This window comes from Peromyscus leucopus, chromosome X (genome assembly GCF_004664715.2).
Source record: "Peromyscus leucopus breed LL Stock chromosome X, UCI_PerLeu_2.1, whole genome shotgun sequence".
Classification (NCBI taxonomy): domain Eukaryota; kingdom Metazoa; phylum Chordata; class Mammalia; order Rodentia; family Cricetidae; genus Peromyscus; species Peromyscus leucopus.
Window position 1 is genome coordinate 20961106 of NC_051083.1, and position 18399 is coordinate 20979504.

An 18399-nucleotide genomic window follows, 5' to 3' on the forward strand; every position below is an offset into this window, starting at 1 on the left:
ATCTGTAATAAAAATAGATAAATCCTTTTCTCCCATAAAGTTGATTAAAAAAACTAATGAAACTTATGAAATTGAAATAAAAAGAAAAATATTTTACTCTAAGAATGGCTATTAATAAATTAATAAATAAAATTATGATATAAGGATCCCCAAAATATTTTTTAAAAAGATCATTTTTGTAAAAGAGATCCCATCATCTTGACTCAAATTTTCAAGGACTTTGGGAAATAATGTAAAGCAATAGATTTCATTCTTATGAAGAGCAGAAATCAAAATCATGATGTATACTTATACCACCCCCTCTACAGCTCAGGGAATGTTATGGAAGAGGGGCTGGAAAAAGGGCCAAAAGATATGGTAAAGGGCTATAAAATACTATCCCCTAGACTTGATACAACCATTGTAATCATTATCTCACAGAAACTGTAGTTACTATCACCGGGACCATCCAAGTCCAGCCCTATCAATGATCAGTCAAGGGAGAAGGCCTCATGGGGCCCTTTACCTCTGAACTATTGGCTATTGATATCATTTCTGAGAGAGAGTGAGTCACCAGCCTTTAGTGATGTACCCCCTGCTGTGTACTACCAGGTTCCAAGAGATAGCCAAACCTCTGTTCATACAGATACTCTCCATTAATCTTGCTGAGTCACAGAACAAATAGATATGAATGTGAGATATTTGTAAAATTGTTTGACATTTTAAATTAAAAAATCTTATATTCAAGAAAGGCCTTACTCTACAAATGATTGGTTAAATGGAAATTTAGATTATGATGTATTCAGTCATCAACATAGCTAGTTATCAGGGGCTAGAAAAATGGCTCAGCAGTTAAGTGAACTTACTGCTCTTACAAGGACCCAAGTTCTGTTCCCAGCACCCATGTTAAGTGGCTCATGACGGCCTGTAATTCCAGCTCCTCAGGCATCTGCGCTCATACAGACACACACATACACATAATTTAAAATAATAAAAATAAACCTTGAAAAATAATGAGCTATCAAGATGAGCACTGAAAATATACATCTCTTTTTGAGTGTTTCCAAGAATTATCCATCTTCCCCCTTTAATATCTTTTCACAACAAAAAAATTTTTGTTTTTGATTCCACACATCGTTAATGAACCTAAGTACATTTACTCATCACTGAAAGGAGCTTAGTGGACAAGTCGCTGAGGAAAGTAAAATGACTTATTTACTAGTGCCTGGGAAGAAAATTCATATGAACTCACTGTAAGTTTCAAGCTCCTTTTGTCCTTAAGCAAAAGGGGAAAGCGAGGTGAGATAGGAAAGAGTGATAGCTAAAAAGTTCAAGGCTCTCCTCCATTGTTTGGAATGGAATGGAATCACAAGGTCCAATCCAGATGCCCCTTTTATCCTTTAAATGCTGCCTCTTGCTCCTGCTCCTGTTTCTCTTCCTCCTGCATGGCTTGAACCCATGGCCATACATGCTACACAAGCTGTGTAGTACTAAGGCACATCTCTAGCCCTATGGCTATTTTTTAATGTTTTTATTTATTTTTGAGAATTTTATAAATGTATAGAATATTTTCCAATCATATTGACCCATTCCTTCCTCCCACTATTTCTAGATCCCCTCACATTCCTTTTCCAACTTAATGTTCTCTTTTTAAATAACCCAATAAGTGCTAGCCATGTGTGGGGCCATCCACTAAGAGCATTGTCAGCCTACCAAGAACTACACCCCTAAAGAAAATTCACTTTCTAGAAACCATTAGTTGCCATTCGCTAGGCCTGGGAGTTTGAGTGCCTGTCTTAGTCAAAGTTCTAGTGCTATAAAGAGACACTATGACCACAGTAAACGCTTATAAAGGAAAGCATTTAATTGAGGCTAGCTTAGAGTTCAGAGTTTTGGTTCATTATCATCAGGGCAGGAAGCATGGTGGTGTGCAGGTAGATAGGGTGCTGGAGAGTTAGTTGAGAGTACTACATTTGGATCCACAGGCAGCAGGAAGTGAGACACATTGGGCCTGGCTTGAGCGTTTGAAACCCCAAAGCCCAGCCACTTCCTCCAACAGAACTGTACCTAAGTCCAACAAGCTCATAAAGTCCTAATCCTTTCAAATAGTGCCACTCCCTGTGAGCCTCTGGGGGCCATTTTCATTCAAACCACTACAGTGCTCCTCCCACATTTGTTCTGAAATGTTGACTAGTTTGATCTTTTATTGGTCTTGTGCAGTCAACCACAGCCAGCTATGAGTTTGTGAATGCAGTGATATTGTCATGTCTAAGACAGTTTGGCCCAGATCTTCTCCAACCTCTGGATCTTAGAATCTTTCTTTCCCTTCTTCTGCAATGTTTTGAGTCTTGAGGGGAGGTGTGTGACATAGATGTACCATTTATGGCTGGGCACTCCACAGATACTTACTCTCTCAATTTGACCAATTGAGCATCTCTGTATTAACTGCCATCCACTACACAAAGATGCTTCCCTGATGAGGACTGAGGACTGCATTAATCTATGGGTACAGCAGTTAGGAGTTGTTTTAATACTATGTCCATTTAGAAAAAATAATAGTAGTATGTTCACCCCTAGAACCTCTGAGCTCCCCATCCAGGTTTCTTGGATAGATTTACAGTAGCAGCCATGAGTTTCCTCTTGTGGAAAAGACCTTAAATCTGAGCAGAAAGTGGTTGGTTTCTCCCATAACATTTATTTCACTACTATACTTGCCAGGCCAGTCCTTATTGTACTTTGCAGGGGTCACAGCTGGGTAAAACTCTTGATGACTATTATCCCTCAGCATCCTGCTGTACTATAAAAACTAGCCAGCAGGAAATAAGCTTCCAAATCAGTACCAGCTTGATTTCTCCAAGTCCTGTGACCAAAGTGTGTGGTGTCTTCAGCAATAGGGTATCACCATTATGTTCTACTGGACAAGCAAAAGCAATGGTAATAGGTTGTATTGATTTGGGTGTCTCTGGAATCCCTCTGACCAAAAATTTGAGGGGAGATATCCCATAGTTGGCACTTTCTTTTTATTTGACAGCCTATGACTTCTAAGAGGAACATTAGTCCCTATGAAAGGTAACAATTTAAACTCTTACATGTGTATGTGCATATGGAAGTTTATGACAGTAGTTTCCTAAAGCCTTTTCAAACATCCTCATTGTAGTTCTTCCCTCCACTAACCCTCTCATTTCCCTGTTCTCCCATTCCCCTCCTCATTTTCTCACATAACCCTCTTCTTTATCTATCCTATTAGGTCTTTCTTCTCCCTAGTGGCCCCTTTTTAATTTCCTGGCTTCTATAAGCACATGTGAGTCTTTTGTAACTCCTCCAAATATCTACTCAAGGAAGCATATAAAAAGATTAAAGTTATACTAATTTTTTGGAGAGCCTATTTATCATAAATGACTTACACCATTTAATTTGATGTCCAAGCTCTAAGAAACTTTTGAGTATTGAGGAGTTATTTAGTGATTACACTAGTATAACGGCTTTAAATTGGCAGTCTCAAGTCAACTATAATTTATGGTTACCCTTATCTCATATATATGTTGCTCAAAGAAGAGTTAGTTATTTTGAACTAGGAAATAGCTCAGTAGGCAAAGGAACTTGCCACCAAGCCCGATAACCTGAGTTGATTCCTGGGAACCCACATGGTGGAAGGAGATAGCTCACTTTTTTTTGTTGTTGTTGTTTTTGTTTTTCGAGTCAGGGTTTTTCGGTGTAGCTTTGCGCCTTTCCTGGAACTCACTTGGTAGCCCAGGCTGGCCTCAAACTCACAGAGATCCGCCTGGCTCTGCCTCCCAAGTGCTGGGATTAAAGACATGCTATGGTGGTATTCTATTTGTACTGAAATGTGATTTTAATTGTATGTTAATAAATAAAGTTGCCCAGGGGTCAGAGCTATTAGAGCCATAGAAAGAGCGTGGCGGTGATGGTGCACGCCTTTGATCCCATAGATCTCTGTGTGTTCAGGGATACAGCCAGCATTGGAGACATACGCCTTTAAGACCTAGAGGGCTGTACTTACAGGCAGTGACGAGGCAGTCATGTGTTTGGGTTTACACCCAATGAGAAGGCAGAACAGAAAGACTATTTAAAGACATGCACACAGGAAATAGCTCTTTTTCGGGAAGCTAGGAGCACCGTAGGAGGAAGGGTAAGATTTTAGCTCTGAGCTCTGACCTCTTGGCTTTCTCTTTTACATTGGTTCTGTGTTTTTTATTTAATAAGACAGTTGGTTACATCTACAGACATGTGCCACCACCGCCCGGCTGATAGCTCACTTTTGCAGGCTGTACTGTGACACAAACACATACATGCACGCGGGCATGTGGGCATGTAAACACACACACACACACACACACACACACACACACATTAAAAAAGTTAAGAACAGGAGTGTTATCTACTTACCAGCTGCAATTCCTTTACATGGTTTTCTTGTTTTGTTTTTTCTTGTAGATGCCCTATGTGTGGAGAGTAATACAGTGTCATGCCAGCAATCTCCAGCCAGTAAAAAGGGGATGTTCACAGATGATTTACATAAGCTGGTGGATGATTGGACAAAGGAAACAGTAGGGCATTTTCCTAGTAAGCCGAGTTTAAACCAACTCAAACAAAGCCAACAAAAATTAGAGACAGAAAACTGGAACAAGGTATATGAAGTAAGTCACTTATCCTCTGTCCTCCTTATAAAAATTAAAAGCTGTAACAATTGATTTAGACTATGATTATAGGTACTGCTCAAAAATGGTATGATATTGAGACTTTGATCCTTATCTAGATTTATCATGTCTTTGAGCAAATTATCTTTTAGACTAGAAGTTGCCAAATTTTTATGAAGGGACCAATTAATAAACATTTTAGGCTTTCCAAGCCACAGGGTTACAGGAATCACCTTGCTTATAATGCAAAAGCAGTCTAAGAAAATAAGTAGGCAAATGGTTGTGGCTCTGATCTATTACCACTTGATTTATGGACTGGTCCTCCTTTGAAGCCCCTCCCATTCATAGGAGTTCTTAGTTTCCCTTAACAAATCAGTTTGCTGTGCTCAAAAAACAAACAAACATGACTTATGAAAAGAGGTGGTGGGCCAACATTTGCTGGCTCTAGTTTTACACTATTCTCTCTCTAAAAATATAAAATACTCAAAAGGAATTCACCTGGAGAGAGGGCTAATCTGATAGTACAAGAAGAATTAAGTGTTGAGGGAAAGGTGTCCTATGCTATACATCAATGTTCTTAAACCCAATAAGGTATCTGAACTATCTTTGTTTAGTTCATAAAAAATAATTTAGCTCAGTGGTTCGGTCCTCAGCTCTGGGAAAAAAATTAAGGCTGTGGAAGGTGAAATATTATGAGGTCTGTTGAGTTTATAGAAAAGATGCCAGTTATTACACGTGGTATACAAGATAAGATGTACAATTAAGTGGTATGTGGGAGTCCACAGTGTATTCTGGAGTGGGAATAAGATAGATTATTTGGGGCTGGCGAGATGGCTCAGAGGTTAAGAGCACTGACTGCTCTTCCAGAGGTCCTGAGTTCAATTCCCAGCAACCACATGGTGGCTCACAACCATCTAGAGTGGGATCTAATGCCTTCTTCTGGCATAAAGGCATACATGAAGATAAAGCACTCAGTCATACATAAAATAAATAAATGAATCTTTGAAAAAAATATAGATTATTCAACAGAATATATAGAATAATATAATTTAGGCAAAATTATATGTTAGACATATGTTTGTGAATATATAAATATGAAAATCACTGATCACTGAACAGTGTGCTGGATGGTGGAATTTGGATCTTATTTTTTCAAAGCAAGCAAACCTGTTAAAATGTTAAGTGTTAGATTTTCAGCCCTTGTAATTGGAGGATATCTCTGAGTATATTATTCTTGTGTGTATACTTGATAATAGATATAGTCATTGAATATAGTTAAGTAAAAAACATATGAAAAGAGTTTCATTGAACTGAGTTTGTAGCTTAGTGGTAGAGCATTTGCCTCACAAGGAAAAAGGCCTGGATCTGGTACCTTGCACTATACTATGAGGAAAAAGGTAGAAAAATGACCACTTTTCTTTAAACAGGACATGATGATGCACATCTGTTGTCCCAGTACTCAGGAGGCTGAGACAAGAGTATCCTTAGTTGATACATGAGATACATAGTAAAAAAAAAAAATATCTATTGTTAATGTTGGATGAAACTATCAAAACTTGGCTTCCTCAAGTAGTGAACACTATATCTGCTTGGGAGATGTATGTGTTTGTCTTGTTCCTGGTACCAGTTGATGCTCAGATAATATCATTACTGTAAAATCTGAGATCCTTTAGATGCATTTCAAGACAGAAATGCATTTGTTCTGCCAGTGAGAGATTCTGAGTGCTGTATGAAGGAGGTTTTGTTGACTAGTTGGATGGTGGTTTATTGAGTATAAAAGAGGGTGTTTGCAAGAAGAGTGAGCAGAAAATTATGTGTAAATAAAAGTGCTAAAGATCTTTTAACAGAGTTGGGTCCCGATGTCAGCTAGTCATTTACTAGTTGTATGACTTCATGTCTTTTTGCCTCAGAGTTCTTGTATTTGCAATGTGGATAATCCTCACAGGATTACTGTGAAGATTAAGTTAGCTAGCACCAATAAAATTACACCTTCACAGGGGTTACTTATATATGGTCACTAGTTTTGTGTTTTAGATCTGGTTAGTTATATATTTGTATAGAGGGTCAACTAATATTCTTGCATGGTACTGTCCTGTAGCCCTACTTAGACGTTTTTGTTTGCATAATCATGTATCAAGCCCCTTATTGTATACCAAGTGCTCTGCTAGACATAAGTTTTGTGAGTAAAAGCAAATAAAGGCATTAAATCAGTATTAACTTGCAATTATACTAAGAATTACAAATAAAGTATAGGGGGATACCATGTAGTAAGGGAAATGTGATCTACTAAAAAAGGTCAATGAGGGCTAGCCAGATGGCCCAGTGGGTAAAGGCACTTGTCACCCTGCCTGACTACCTGAGTTCAGTTCCCAGGACCCACATGGTAGGAGCAAACTGACTCCCACAAGTTGCTCTCTGACCTCCCCATGCAATTGTAAATAGTTAAGGAAAGCTTTCCTGATAAAGTGATAATCGAATGAGATCTAGAGAGTAGAAGTTAATAGCATATGCAAAAGCCTGATGTGAGGAAAGAAACATGAAAGGACTGAGAGTAAGCCAGTCTGGCTGAAGCAGAGAGAGCAAAGAGTGGTGGACAGTGAATATAAGGAGTAGATGGGGTCTCAAATGTGGTAATGGTGAGGAGTGGTATATTTATTTTAAGAAAGATGGACAGTTATGATGCCCCAGGTCTTTCATAGGATCACATTTGAATTATTGTTTCTTTTGAGAACAGCAATGACTGAAGCAAGAAGACAGAATTTGGTGGGATTAGTGTTCTCTGAGCAGTAGGAGTTAGTTACACTAGTCTAGTTGATGAGAAGTTGATTTGAACAGAAGTGAACAGATTCCAAGGAATGTTTAAGAGAGAATAGACAAGATTTGGTAATTGAATGACTGTATGACTTGTTTGGTAGTGGCTGCTGATCACTGAAATGGCGCACATGAACAGATAATGGGTTTTGGTAGGGGAGGATTGCCTGTTTGGGCATTTGAATCAGAGATATCTTAGGAATATTCAAGAGTAGACTTATAACCTCTCTAATTCAGTCTTTAAAAAAACAAACCATTATTTTTAAAACAATACTACTCATTATGTAACCTAACCAATGAAAAAAGTATAAATTTTAAAATAGCACTTTCAAATCCCACCACCAGGAAATGGTTGTCATCAACTTCAGGTAAATGTTAGACATCAGATCATTTTCTATATTAATACATAGATGCATAGAAATAAGATTATTGAAATGTGATCATAGTATATTGCTGTTTTGAATCAGAAACATTAAATTTAATTTTACTTAACAGAAAGAAATACTGTTGAGATTGCTGAACTTTAAATAAAATATTTTGTAACTCAGTATGTATTGCCATTCATTTTCAGGTCAAACTGAAAACTTTTATCTTAACTTACATTGAAACTTTCTAACAAAAGTTTAATTGAAAGTTTAGTTTTAGCTTGGTAATTCAGGATTTGAGGCTGCTAAGAGAATTATTTACATTATTGGAATTATTATTCCTATGTGTATTATAAATATATTATAAATCTCTATACATATGTTTAATCACAACATAACCTGTTAAGAATAGCCAGGCAAGAAGGAATATATCTTGTCAGTACTGCCCAAAACACAATTGTCTGTTTTCAGTTTAAATTTGGAAGAATAGGGGGCTGTGAAGATAGCTTAACCAGTAAACTACTTACCATGCAAGTATGAGGACCTGAATTTAGTTCTTAGAGCCCATGTGAAAAAGCTGGGTGTGTGGTACATGCATAATTCTCTCACTGGGGAGGCAGAGACAAGTGAAGCCTTGGGTATTGCTAGCTAGCCAGCATTGCCTACTTAGTGAGCTTCAGCCAATGAGAGAGTCTGTCTCCAAAAACAAGTTGGGAAGCACCTGAGGAACCACACCCCAAGTGGACCTCTTGCCTGCATTTGCATATAAGGCTGCATGCACATACACATGCAAGAGTAAAAGTAAATGTATAAGAATATGACAGAAGGCCTAGAGAAATGAGTCAGTCGTTCACAGAATTGGCTGCTCTTTCAGAAGATGGATTTGATTCCCAACACCCACATGGCTGCTCACTTCTGTCTGTTAATTCCAGTCCCAGGGGATCCAATGCCCTCTTTTGGCCTCCATGGGTACTGCATGCACATGTTACATATATATGCAGGCAAAACACCCATATAAGCAAAATAAAATAAAAATAACAGAAGTTTCATATTTCAAGATAATGAGAAGGGGGAAATGAAGGGGATGTCTATTGAACATCTGCTATATGTCAGGTCCCCTTGTTACACTAATTGTATTCCTCTGTATCCAGAGGATCATATAAGTAAGATGGGCTATTTTCATCTAAACCTACAGTGTGAAAGCACATTCATGGCTGGAAAAATGAAGTAAAAGCAAAAGAATAGTACTAGCATGAGTCAAGTAGGGACTAAAGTGTGAACAGGGAGTTAATATGGGCCTTAGAGTTATGTGGAACAGTGTTAAGTCCCTGCCTCATTCTTAAGTTGTTTGGTGGTATTGGGCTACTTACCAATTTTATTTTCTGTTTCCTCATCTGAAAATGCCTATACTGCAAGACAGGGCAGTTAGAAACATGAGCTTCGGTAAAGAATGTTACCATTGCATAACTCACAGAAAGATGCTCTGCTCGTTGTAACAGTAGATGTAGTGAGCCTAAAAGAATAGGAATATAGACTGATAAAAGAATATGCCAAATAAACTGATCTTTTGTGTTTTTTTTTTTTTTGTTAGAGTACTCCATCTACTATGGGCTACACATCAACATGGATTGCTTCTCATTCCCAAATTCGTGGAGCTGTCCCAACTCCCTTGCCTCAAGGACTCCCACTCCCTTCATTTCCTGGGCCATTACCATCATATGGAATGCCCCATGTTTGTCAGTATAATGCTGTGGGGCCCACAGGGTATCCAGTACAGTGGGTAGGAATTTCGGGAACAGCACAGCAGTCTGTAGTGGTTCCTACCCAATCTGGGGGACTCTTCCAGCCCGGGATGAATTTGCAGGCATTTCCAGCTCCACCAATGCAGAATCCACCATCAATTCCTCCTGGTCCTAAATGAATCCAAATAGATGCTGATGTAAGGGGAGAGGACTTTCAGAACACCTATAATACTAAACTTTGTTCTTGAGTTCTGCCATATTTTCTCTCATTTGAGTCTACTTTCAACTGTGTTTTTTGTTGTTCCAGTGTGATATTTGATACAGCTCATCTTTCTGTAGTAATGTGCAGTTTGCACATAGAATACGGCACACAGAAATGTTTTTTCACTTCAAATCCTATCCTCTTTGATACTTGATTTTTAAAAAATACTGTTCAGAATGCTTTAATAAGCTCAGCTTGAGTGTTACCATTTCCAGGACACTTTCATGTGTTGCTGAGAAGCTCTCACCCCACTTTTTTATGCTGCTACCAGCAGTTGTATGATACTTTTCTTTAAAGTGTGTAAAAACTATGTAGATTGGTTCTCCCCAAATGTGGATGAGGTAAGACCCTCCAGTAGCCAGTCTTGTGGGATTTGTCACAACTGTCTTTTGTTTACTTTTCACAGAAGGCAGTAACTGGCTGCAGAAGATGTTTTGATGTATAAATTTAGTATACTTTTGTCAAGCAGTACAGAACATGAATGTTTTGAATGTGATTTTCTTCCCGTCATCACAGCAGTAGGAGTGAGGGCTTGTTTTAAGTGAGGCGGAGGGAAAGGAAAAAACAGAACTGTAACAGTTCCTTGAGCCTACAGCTACTAGAGCTGCTTTTGGGTTCCAGTAATAACCCAAAGCAGCTATTTTTTCTCATGTGCACACTGCATTGGTTTTGAGCATTTGAGAGGCACTGGCTTGGCTTGCATTCTTTTGCTAAGTATTGCAGCTGATGTGAATCTCACTTGGGGATAATCCTTGTAATCCTAAACAAGGAGATTCAGGTTAACACTTGTTAATCCATTCTTCTAAAGTGAAATGTACTTGACACATTAGGGTTTGTAGCTTTTGAGACTTTTACATAAAACACTGGCTTTACAGGGTTCTAAGAAATGTAGGATACATACTATCCTGCAGTGAAATAGTACACCCTAGGATGATATTATTTAAATTGCCTTTAACCTTTTTTGATGACAGTTTTTTGGTTGTTATAATTTCTTACTAATATCTATAGTCTTAGACCATTTTAGATCGTAGATGCGTTTGTCAGCCTCTTGAAAATTTGAGAGATTTCACTGTCAAGTTGCACTTTACTGGGTTTTATCCAGTTTTAGGAGGAAGGGAGGCAGTGTCAAAATGTATGCCTTTGGTTTTTAGGAAGGTTAACTTCAGTAATCTTAAAGGCTCATCACAGGGTTACCTAATTTTCAGTCTGTGAAACCCAAATAGAACTTTTACATGGTATTTATCAACTCCTAAGAATACATATTCAAATGACTTCACATTCACTGAAGCTTTGAAAGTCATTTCTAATACATATTTTCCTGTTTAGAAATTATCTTGGTAATCATTCCAAATAATGCTCAGTATTTCTGTTAACATACTTTCCTCCATATTTCTCAAAAACTTACCCCATGAGCTTGCCAGGAAGTTAGAAAAACTTTTTTTTTAAATTTCATACAGTATACTTTGTGAAAGTCAGTACCTCTTTTAAAAGTTGTCTTACATTACTTACCTAAAGATCCCATCCACCATCACATTTTTGTCACTGTTACTGGAAGCATTCTGTGGATTGCTACTGGTAAGAGCCACAATTTCTTTTCTTAGATATCCTTTTTTTGGATGAGTCCAGATCCTATGCCCAAACTCCTGAAATTGCTTCTATGGTATTGCTCTGCAAGTTGAAATGATTTGTAGGATATTCATGTAGTGCAGTTAACTTGCATTGCAGTGGTTTCCACATGTACAAAAACAATGCTCCTAAAACCCATAGTTCCTTAAAACTGTCTGTTCCATTAGCAGTTGGTTTTGTATAATTACATTGAGACAAACAAGGTATAAGCGGAAGTACTACAGGTTTTAAGACTGAATCTTCTCTACTAGCATCATTTTACACAGTGTAACCCAGGATGAAGAAAGCTCCCCAGATGACATGGACAATCCCATTTACTAGTGGCTGCTCTACATAGTATGTTCTGTGTTTTGTTAAACATCTCAGTTTTACATATAATTCATCGTTCTTGTTTGCCTGCAGATGTTTGCAGTGCCTTGTAATACTTAAAATCTTTTCAGGTTTTGCTGGAAAGAGAAGTCATCTTCTAAAGTTTGAAGATGGGGAATAGGGTACTGCTGTCTCCATGCTGACTGCAGTATCTAGGTTAACATATATGTTACATATACATTATGTATGTGTAATGTGTAGAAGTTAAAGCATACAGAAAAAAGGGAGTGTGCAGAAATGAAGAAAACAATATTATTCACTTTGCTGTGGGTTTTTCTTTACTTTTTCTCATTACTTTTTGATTTGATTCAACTTATAGTCACTTTGATTGTAAATATTGGTTAGTTTTATAGATGGGGATTTTGTATTATTTCATAATTTTGCTAAGTCATAGAATAGTGCTGTTTCCACCCTTGCCTGAAGTCCTTTTTCTCTCCCATAAATAATGAATCAGATAATGCTCAGAAGTGTACCTTTTTTTTTTTTAAACAAAGAGCTTAGTGCATATAATGGGCCTTCTGTTCATTTCTAGAAAGCACGCAAACCTATCCTTTCCATTTTTTTTCTTATAATCATCATAAAGATTGTGCTTAACCACTATCTTTTGAAGTTTCCTTGGGAGATAGTCTGTATGTCCAGCCGCTCTGTTTACTTCTCCAAGTGCACATCTGATGAGCAGCAGTGTGTCTTCATGTATGGCAACATGAGCATTTCACCATCAAGCACTGCTGCTGTGTCTGTGAAGTTGGGTATAACATCATAAGACTGTGAAACCAATACTGGTGTATTCAGTGCTGATAACCCTTCATATACCAGAAGCAGTCTTGAATCTCAAGTAATTTGCTGTAGCTTAACAAATATCCCTGCATTTTCATCTCTTCCTTGCTTAATATCAAGCATAAGTTCTAATAGTTTGACAGGAAAACTAACTGTGAAAGTTTAAAAGGCACTTCTGCTGTGATTTTTTTGGTTGAGTGTAGAGTGCTTTTCTAAGGTTATAAAGTGGGATATTATCATCTGAAACCCCAGATTTAATTGCAGTCCAGTTACTTTTGTTTATCTACCTCGTTTTCCAGTACTGTTTTAGGTGCACAAGTAAATGTTGCCTGTGAAACTTGCTTTTTTGCCTTGATTCTTTATGTTGTTTAGATTCTCAATCTGGCTTGCCTTTTTCGTCCTAGCACTCACCAGGCATGTGAGATGAGAGGAACCATCATTCTGCCACCAGTCTGTGTTTAAGCGATGAGAACCATACGCCTATGTGTAATAAAGTTAGGGGATTTGGGAATGGAAAGCCAAGAGAGAAATCAAATTGGTGGCAATATAAGACTTAGTGGTGGGAGTTAGTTTTCAATAAACAAATGGCTCAAGTGTACTGAAGTGAGATAGTCCTGGTGCCTGTAAATTCACATGTACTGGCCATGCTTTCTCATCTCGGTTTCTAAAGGGCTATGAGTTGAAATTGCTTTAACTACCACAGTGAAATACTTGACGACCTAATCAGTGACCCATCGTCAAAATATTGCCTGGTATTTACAGTGACAGTTTGTTATCTTAAAATGGCAGAATGCATTTCATTTGAATCATAGTTGGTAGTAAGGGTTTAGATAATTGCTTATCTAATCTCCGTAGTTTATGGAATTCACTCTCTTTGCTGTATTTTCTAAGCATTGAAAATAATACATTTCCTTTCCCCCTTTAAAAAACCCAGCAAATATTTGTAACTGGATATTCCTTTTTTCACATGTTTACCATGTAACACTACATTTTTAATATTAGTAAATACTATATTTCAGTCATCGTTTATAAATGCATTCCTGAGGTATATTTGCCATCTATTTGTGATTCAGTTACCTCATATTCTGTTTGATTAAGAAAAATCTGAGCCTTCTGAGGTGGTATGCAAGCCATTTTCTTGAATAGATTGTTTGGTTGCTTTTTTAATCTGTAGTTTATCAGGGATTTATTTTCTCTCCCTTTATTTAGAAGATGTAATAGAAAGGTATGTATATATAACAAAGGCTTTTGATTTGATAACTATAATTCTAGGGTTAAAATTTAAAAATCTAATCCAGATTATAAAATGAAAACACTCAAACATAGTAAAAATTTCTTTTAAGTAAAATTAGTACGCAATTTGTGTGGAGCCATACTCTCAGACCACCCTGGAAACAATCTCTTTTTGTGTGTATGAAGGATGAATTCAAATATTGATCAGGGATCTTGACAGCTAACATGTGAATGAGCCCAAAATAGTAACCAGGTTAAAGTTCTTTTCCACTGAGATGGTTGAAAGAGTGTACAGATCAACAGCTCTGATTCCGGAAGGTTTTCTCTGAAGTGAAACAACACAGACTACTACAAAGCTAAAAGTCAGGCAAGAGGGCAGGGAAGGACTAAGCTCTGAAGGGACAGTGCTCTAAAATGCTCACTTGTCACTTCTCTAGCTTTTTACATTGTATTTCTTTCCACTATAATTTAAGGTTTAAGGTTGAGATTTGTAGTCCAGGACCCTCAGCAGATACAGTGGATAGAGTGACTGATCAGAAAGTGCAGTTGAAGGTCTGTCATGCTCAATCACTTAAAGCTATAATTTGTTTAATATGAATATTAAGCATGTAGACCTAACGCAGCATGGGAGCCACTCAGGAAGTTTATGCAATTAAACTTTCATGCATAATTTACCATGAAGTATGTAGAATTTCAGCCAATTCTCAATACTTAACATTTAGTTATATATGTGAACTCTCCTTTCTTAATTCGGGAATGTACCATTATATAGAATGCTGTTGAACCTAATTTTAACCCTTTTTAACATTGACTTTTTTTTCACTTTTATTTTTGGTAAGCCAAGTGATCTACCTTTCAGCAGTTGTCTGGTTTTGATTCTTCGAGACTGTGATTTTTATTTTAATTTCTACCCAACTGTTGTTGAGTATTTTGTTTCCTGGAATTTTGTTTTGAAACAAAAATAAAGGCTGTGTTAAATGACTATGTCACCTTATTAAAATTCTCTCAGTTACTGCGGTCATCGGGCTTAAAATGGTTCTTTATCAAATATAATTTAACAGATTTACAAAATGTAGTCTTACAGATTGTGTGGGCTTTGGGGTGAGGGGAGCCTGCATCAGCCACGTGTTACCTGTTGATTTACATGCAATTCTAATGCTCTTCCAGTGGGCCCCCCCTCCACATTTGCAAATGAGCCAGAGTTGTAAACTTACATCTTAGCTAGGGTTTCAATTGTGAATTCTTAATTCACACAACAGCCCGAACATCAGTCTTTCACTTTTTATGGCAAATTTTCAGGTGGGGAGACAAAAGAGTTTTTTAAGGGTCATATGGCTAGTAAGTGGTAAAGTCTACCTCCAAATCCAGGTATGTCTGACTCCATAGCACACATATGTAATGATCCAAGTATATTGCATAATGGCATACATAATAATCCAAGTATATTGAGAGCACATTGTAATTGTTTGGATTCATATGTGCACTCTTTACATATCTGTCATGAAACTGTCCAGTGCTTATTCCTTACAAAAGAGTATTTTCTTTCCTTCCAACAATGTTGGGTCACCTTTAGAATGATACATTTGGAAACCTGCCTCCTATCACCTCTCACTCACCAGTGTACTATGACTTAAGAGATTATAAAACCGTGTCAGGGGCTGCAGAGATGGCTCAGAGGTTAAGAACACTGGCTGTTAAGCCAGAGGTCCTGTGTTCAATTCCCAGCACCCACATGGTGGCTCCCAACCATCTGTAATGAGATCTGGCTCCCTCTTCTGGCCTGCAGAAATACATGCAAACAGAACATTGTATACATAATAAATAAATAAATCTTTTAAAAAAAAGTGTCAGAGCAATCACTTGTTCACTTATTTATGTATATGCATATGTAAAGAAATATGCATATGTAAAGAGCCCTGGAGGAAGAGTAATAAGACCTATCAGAAATGTTAATGGTGTGAGGCATGGTCACATGCCCCTTTGGTCCCAGGCCATTTGAAGGCAGAAGCAGGAGGATTGCTGGACCCATGGAGTTATAGGCCAGCCTGGGGAAGATAGAAATAGCCTTTTTGAAAAGAAAGAAAAGAGGAGGAAAGGAACAGAGAGAGAGGAAAAAATGAAATGAATCAAGATTAGATCATTTGGGCAGGGGGGAGGGGGGTTTCAAGACAGGGTTTCTCTGTGTGACCACTCTGTCTGTCTTGGAACTTGAGACCAAGCTGGCTTCACACTCACAGAGATCCACCTGACTCTGCCTCCCAAGTGCTGGGATTAAATGCATGCACCACCACCATCCAGCATCTTTGAAGTTTTTTGAAAATATCTATTTTAGCCACTTGTGCATACCTGTAATCTCAGCACTCAAAACTGAAGCAGGAGTTCAAAGCCAGTCCTGGCATGGGACCTTTCATCGAATAAAATAAAGTCTTGCCATGATTCAGTAATCCAGAGGCATAGTAGATGCATAGTAGAACAAGCATGGGCAATTTGATTTTGTGAAATGAGCTGGTTACATTAAGTGACATGTAAGGGCAGTTACCCTTATTTCTCATTTCCTGAATGTGCTTATTGATATTGCTAATGTCTTGCACAATCAACTTGTGCTTGAGAAACCAAGCTGGTTGGAATAGACCTAATTCTTACTATAGTTAATGCAAGTATATTTTTGGAGTCCCTTAAACCTGGTTTTGTGTTCCAATTTATAAAGCTGGAGAAGTGCCTAGCTTTTACAGCTTCAGTGAGGTTCTTGTCAGTTTAGCATTGTGCCTACTACATAGCTTTTTCAACTAATAGTAACTACTATTTAAGGGACCCCACAAATCTCTCCTTTAAAAGAAAAACATGACCAAACATAACCCAATTGCGTTCTTCCATTTTGTATTATTACAAAATTACTAGCAATGGGTAGTTTGTAGACAAACCAGGTATATCTAGCTAAGAGTTTTAGAGACTCAAAGTCTTTTTTTTTTAAGATTTATTATACATACAGTGTTCTGCCTGCATGCCAGAAGAGGGCGCCAGATCTCATTACAGATGGTTGTGAGCCACCATGTGAGTGCTGGGAATTGAACTCAGAACCTCCGGAAAAACAGTGCTCTTAACTGCTGAGCCATCTCTCCAGCCCACAGCTCAAAGTCTTAAGATTAGGCAGATACATCCATTCAGCCCTCTGAGAAACACAGCCCCCCACACACACACACACACTCCCCCACACCCCCCACAGCCTTCTGCATTGCAGCATGGCAGAGAAAGGGGAATGGCTGGGTCTTTGAAGAAGGGACAAATGTGTGTGGTGGCCTTGTTCTGTACACCAGTGAGAAAAACATTTATCCTTTCACGAGGACAGTGTCCCCATCACCTCATTTCAGTGAGGCCTTCCTACCTCCCAAAACTGCCACACTGGGAACAACTTCCAGTACAGATGCATGCCGGTAATCCCAGCATTCAGAGGGCAGAAACAAAAGATCACTGCCATTTCAAGCCCAACCTGGGCTACATAGTAAAATCTTGATTCAAAACAAAACTCCTTTGAGAGCTAGGCATGGTGACACATACTCCTTTAATCCCAGCACTTGGAAGGCAAAGACAGGTAGATCTCTGAATTCCAGGCCAGCCAACACTATATAGTGAGACCCTGTCTCAAAAAAAAAATTCTTTGAGGAATACAAGCCATGTCTAAACAATCAAATTCTACTCTTGAACCCCAAGATCCATGTCCTTGACACAATGCAGATTGTATTCAGTACTTTCCAGGGGCCAAACTAGAAAATCCCAAATTTAATCTGAGGTTCAAGAGTCATAATGTGATATTGAACCAGGCCTGGTAGGAAATTCTAGTAATTCCAGCATGTGTGAGGCTGGGATAGAAAATTCACCTACAAGTTTGCAGCCAACCTAGCCTACATAGTATTACAGACCAACCTGAGCTACAGAGAAAGACCCTATGTTAGTCAGTGTTCTATTACTGTGAAGAGACACTGACCATGGCAACTTTTTTTTTGAGACAGATTCTCTGTGAAACAGGCCTGGCTGTCCTAGAACTCAGTCTGTAGACCAGGCTGGCCTCGAACTCACAGAGATCCACCTGCCTCTGCCTCCCGAGTGCTGGGATTAAAGGTGTGTGCCACCACCCCTGGCTCCCACGGCAACTCTTATAAAGGAAACCATTTAATTGGAGCTTGCTTACACTTACAGAGGGTTGTCCGTTGTTGTCATGGCAGGGAGCATGGTGCCACACAGGCAGACATGGTGCTGGAGAAGTTGAAGTTCTACATCCAGATCTTGCTGTCTATACAGCAAGAAGAGAGAACAAGATACCGGGCCTGGCTTAGGCTTTTGAAACTCCAAAACCCACTCCCTGTGACACACTTCCTCCAACAAGGCCACACCTCCTAATCCCTATCAAGTAGTGCCACTCTCTGATGACCAAGCATTCAAATATATGAGCCTTTGGGGGCCGTTATTATTCAAACCACCACAGACCCTCTCTCTCTCTCAAAAAAAAGGTGGGCTCACTAGTTTACATCTGTAATTGTAGTGCTTGAGAGAGGGAGGCAGGAGGATCAGGAGTTCCAGGT

General features: G+C 38.5%; 1 protein-coding gene across 1 annotated transcript in view; it reads left to right on the forward strand.

The window, feature by feature from the left end:
* Window positions 1-14816, forward strand: part of Wnk3 (WNK lysine deficient protein kinase 3) — a 123624-nt gene extending 108808 nt beyond the window's left edge. The window contains exons 23-24 of the mRNA XM_037199371.1: window positions 4435-4637; window positions 9405-14816. Coding sequence (XP_037055266.1) covers window positions 4435-4637; window positions 9405-9734 — 533 coding nt within the window. The 3' untranslated portion in view covers window positions 9735-14816. The remainder of the gene's footprint in view (window positions 1-4434; window positions 4638-9404) is intronic.
* Window positions 14817-18399: the final 3583 nt, after the last annotated feature.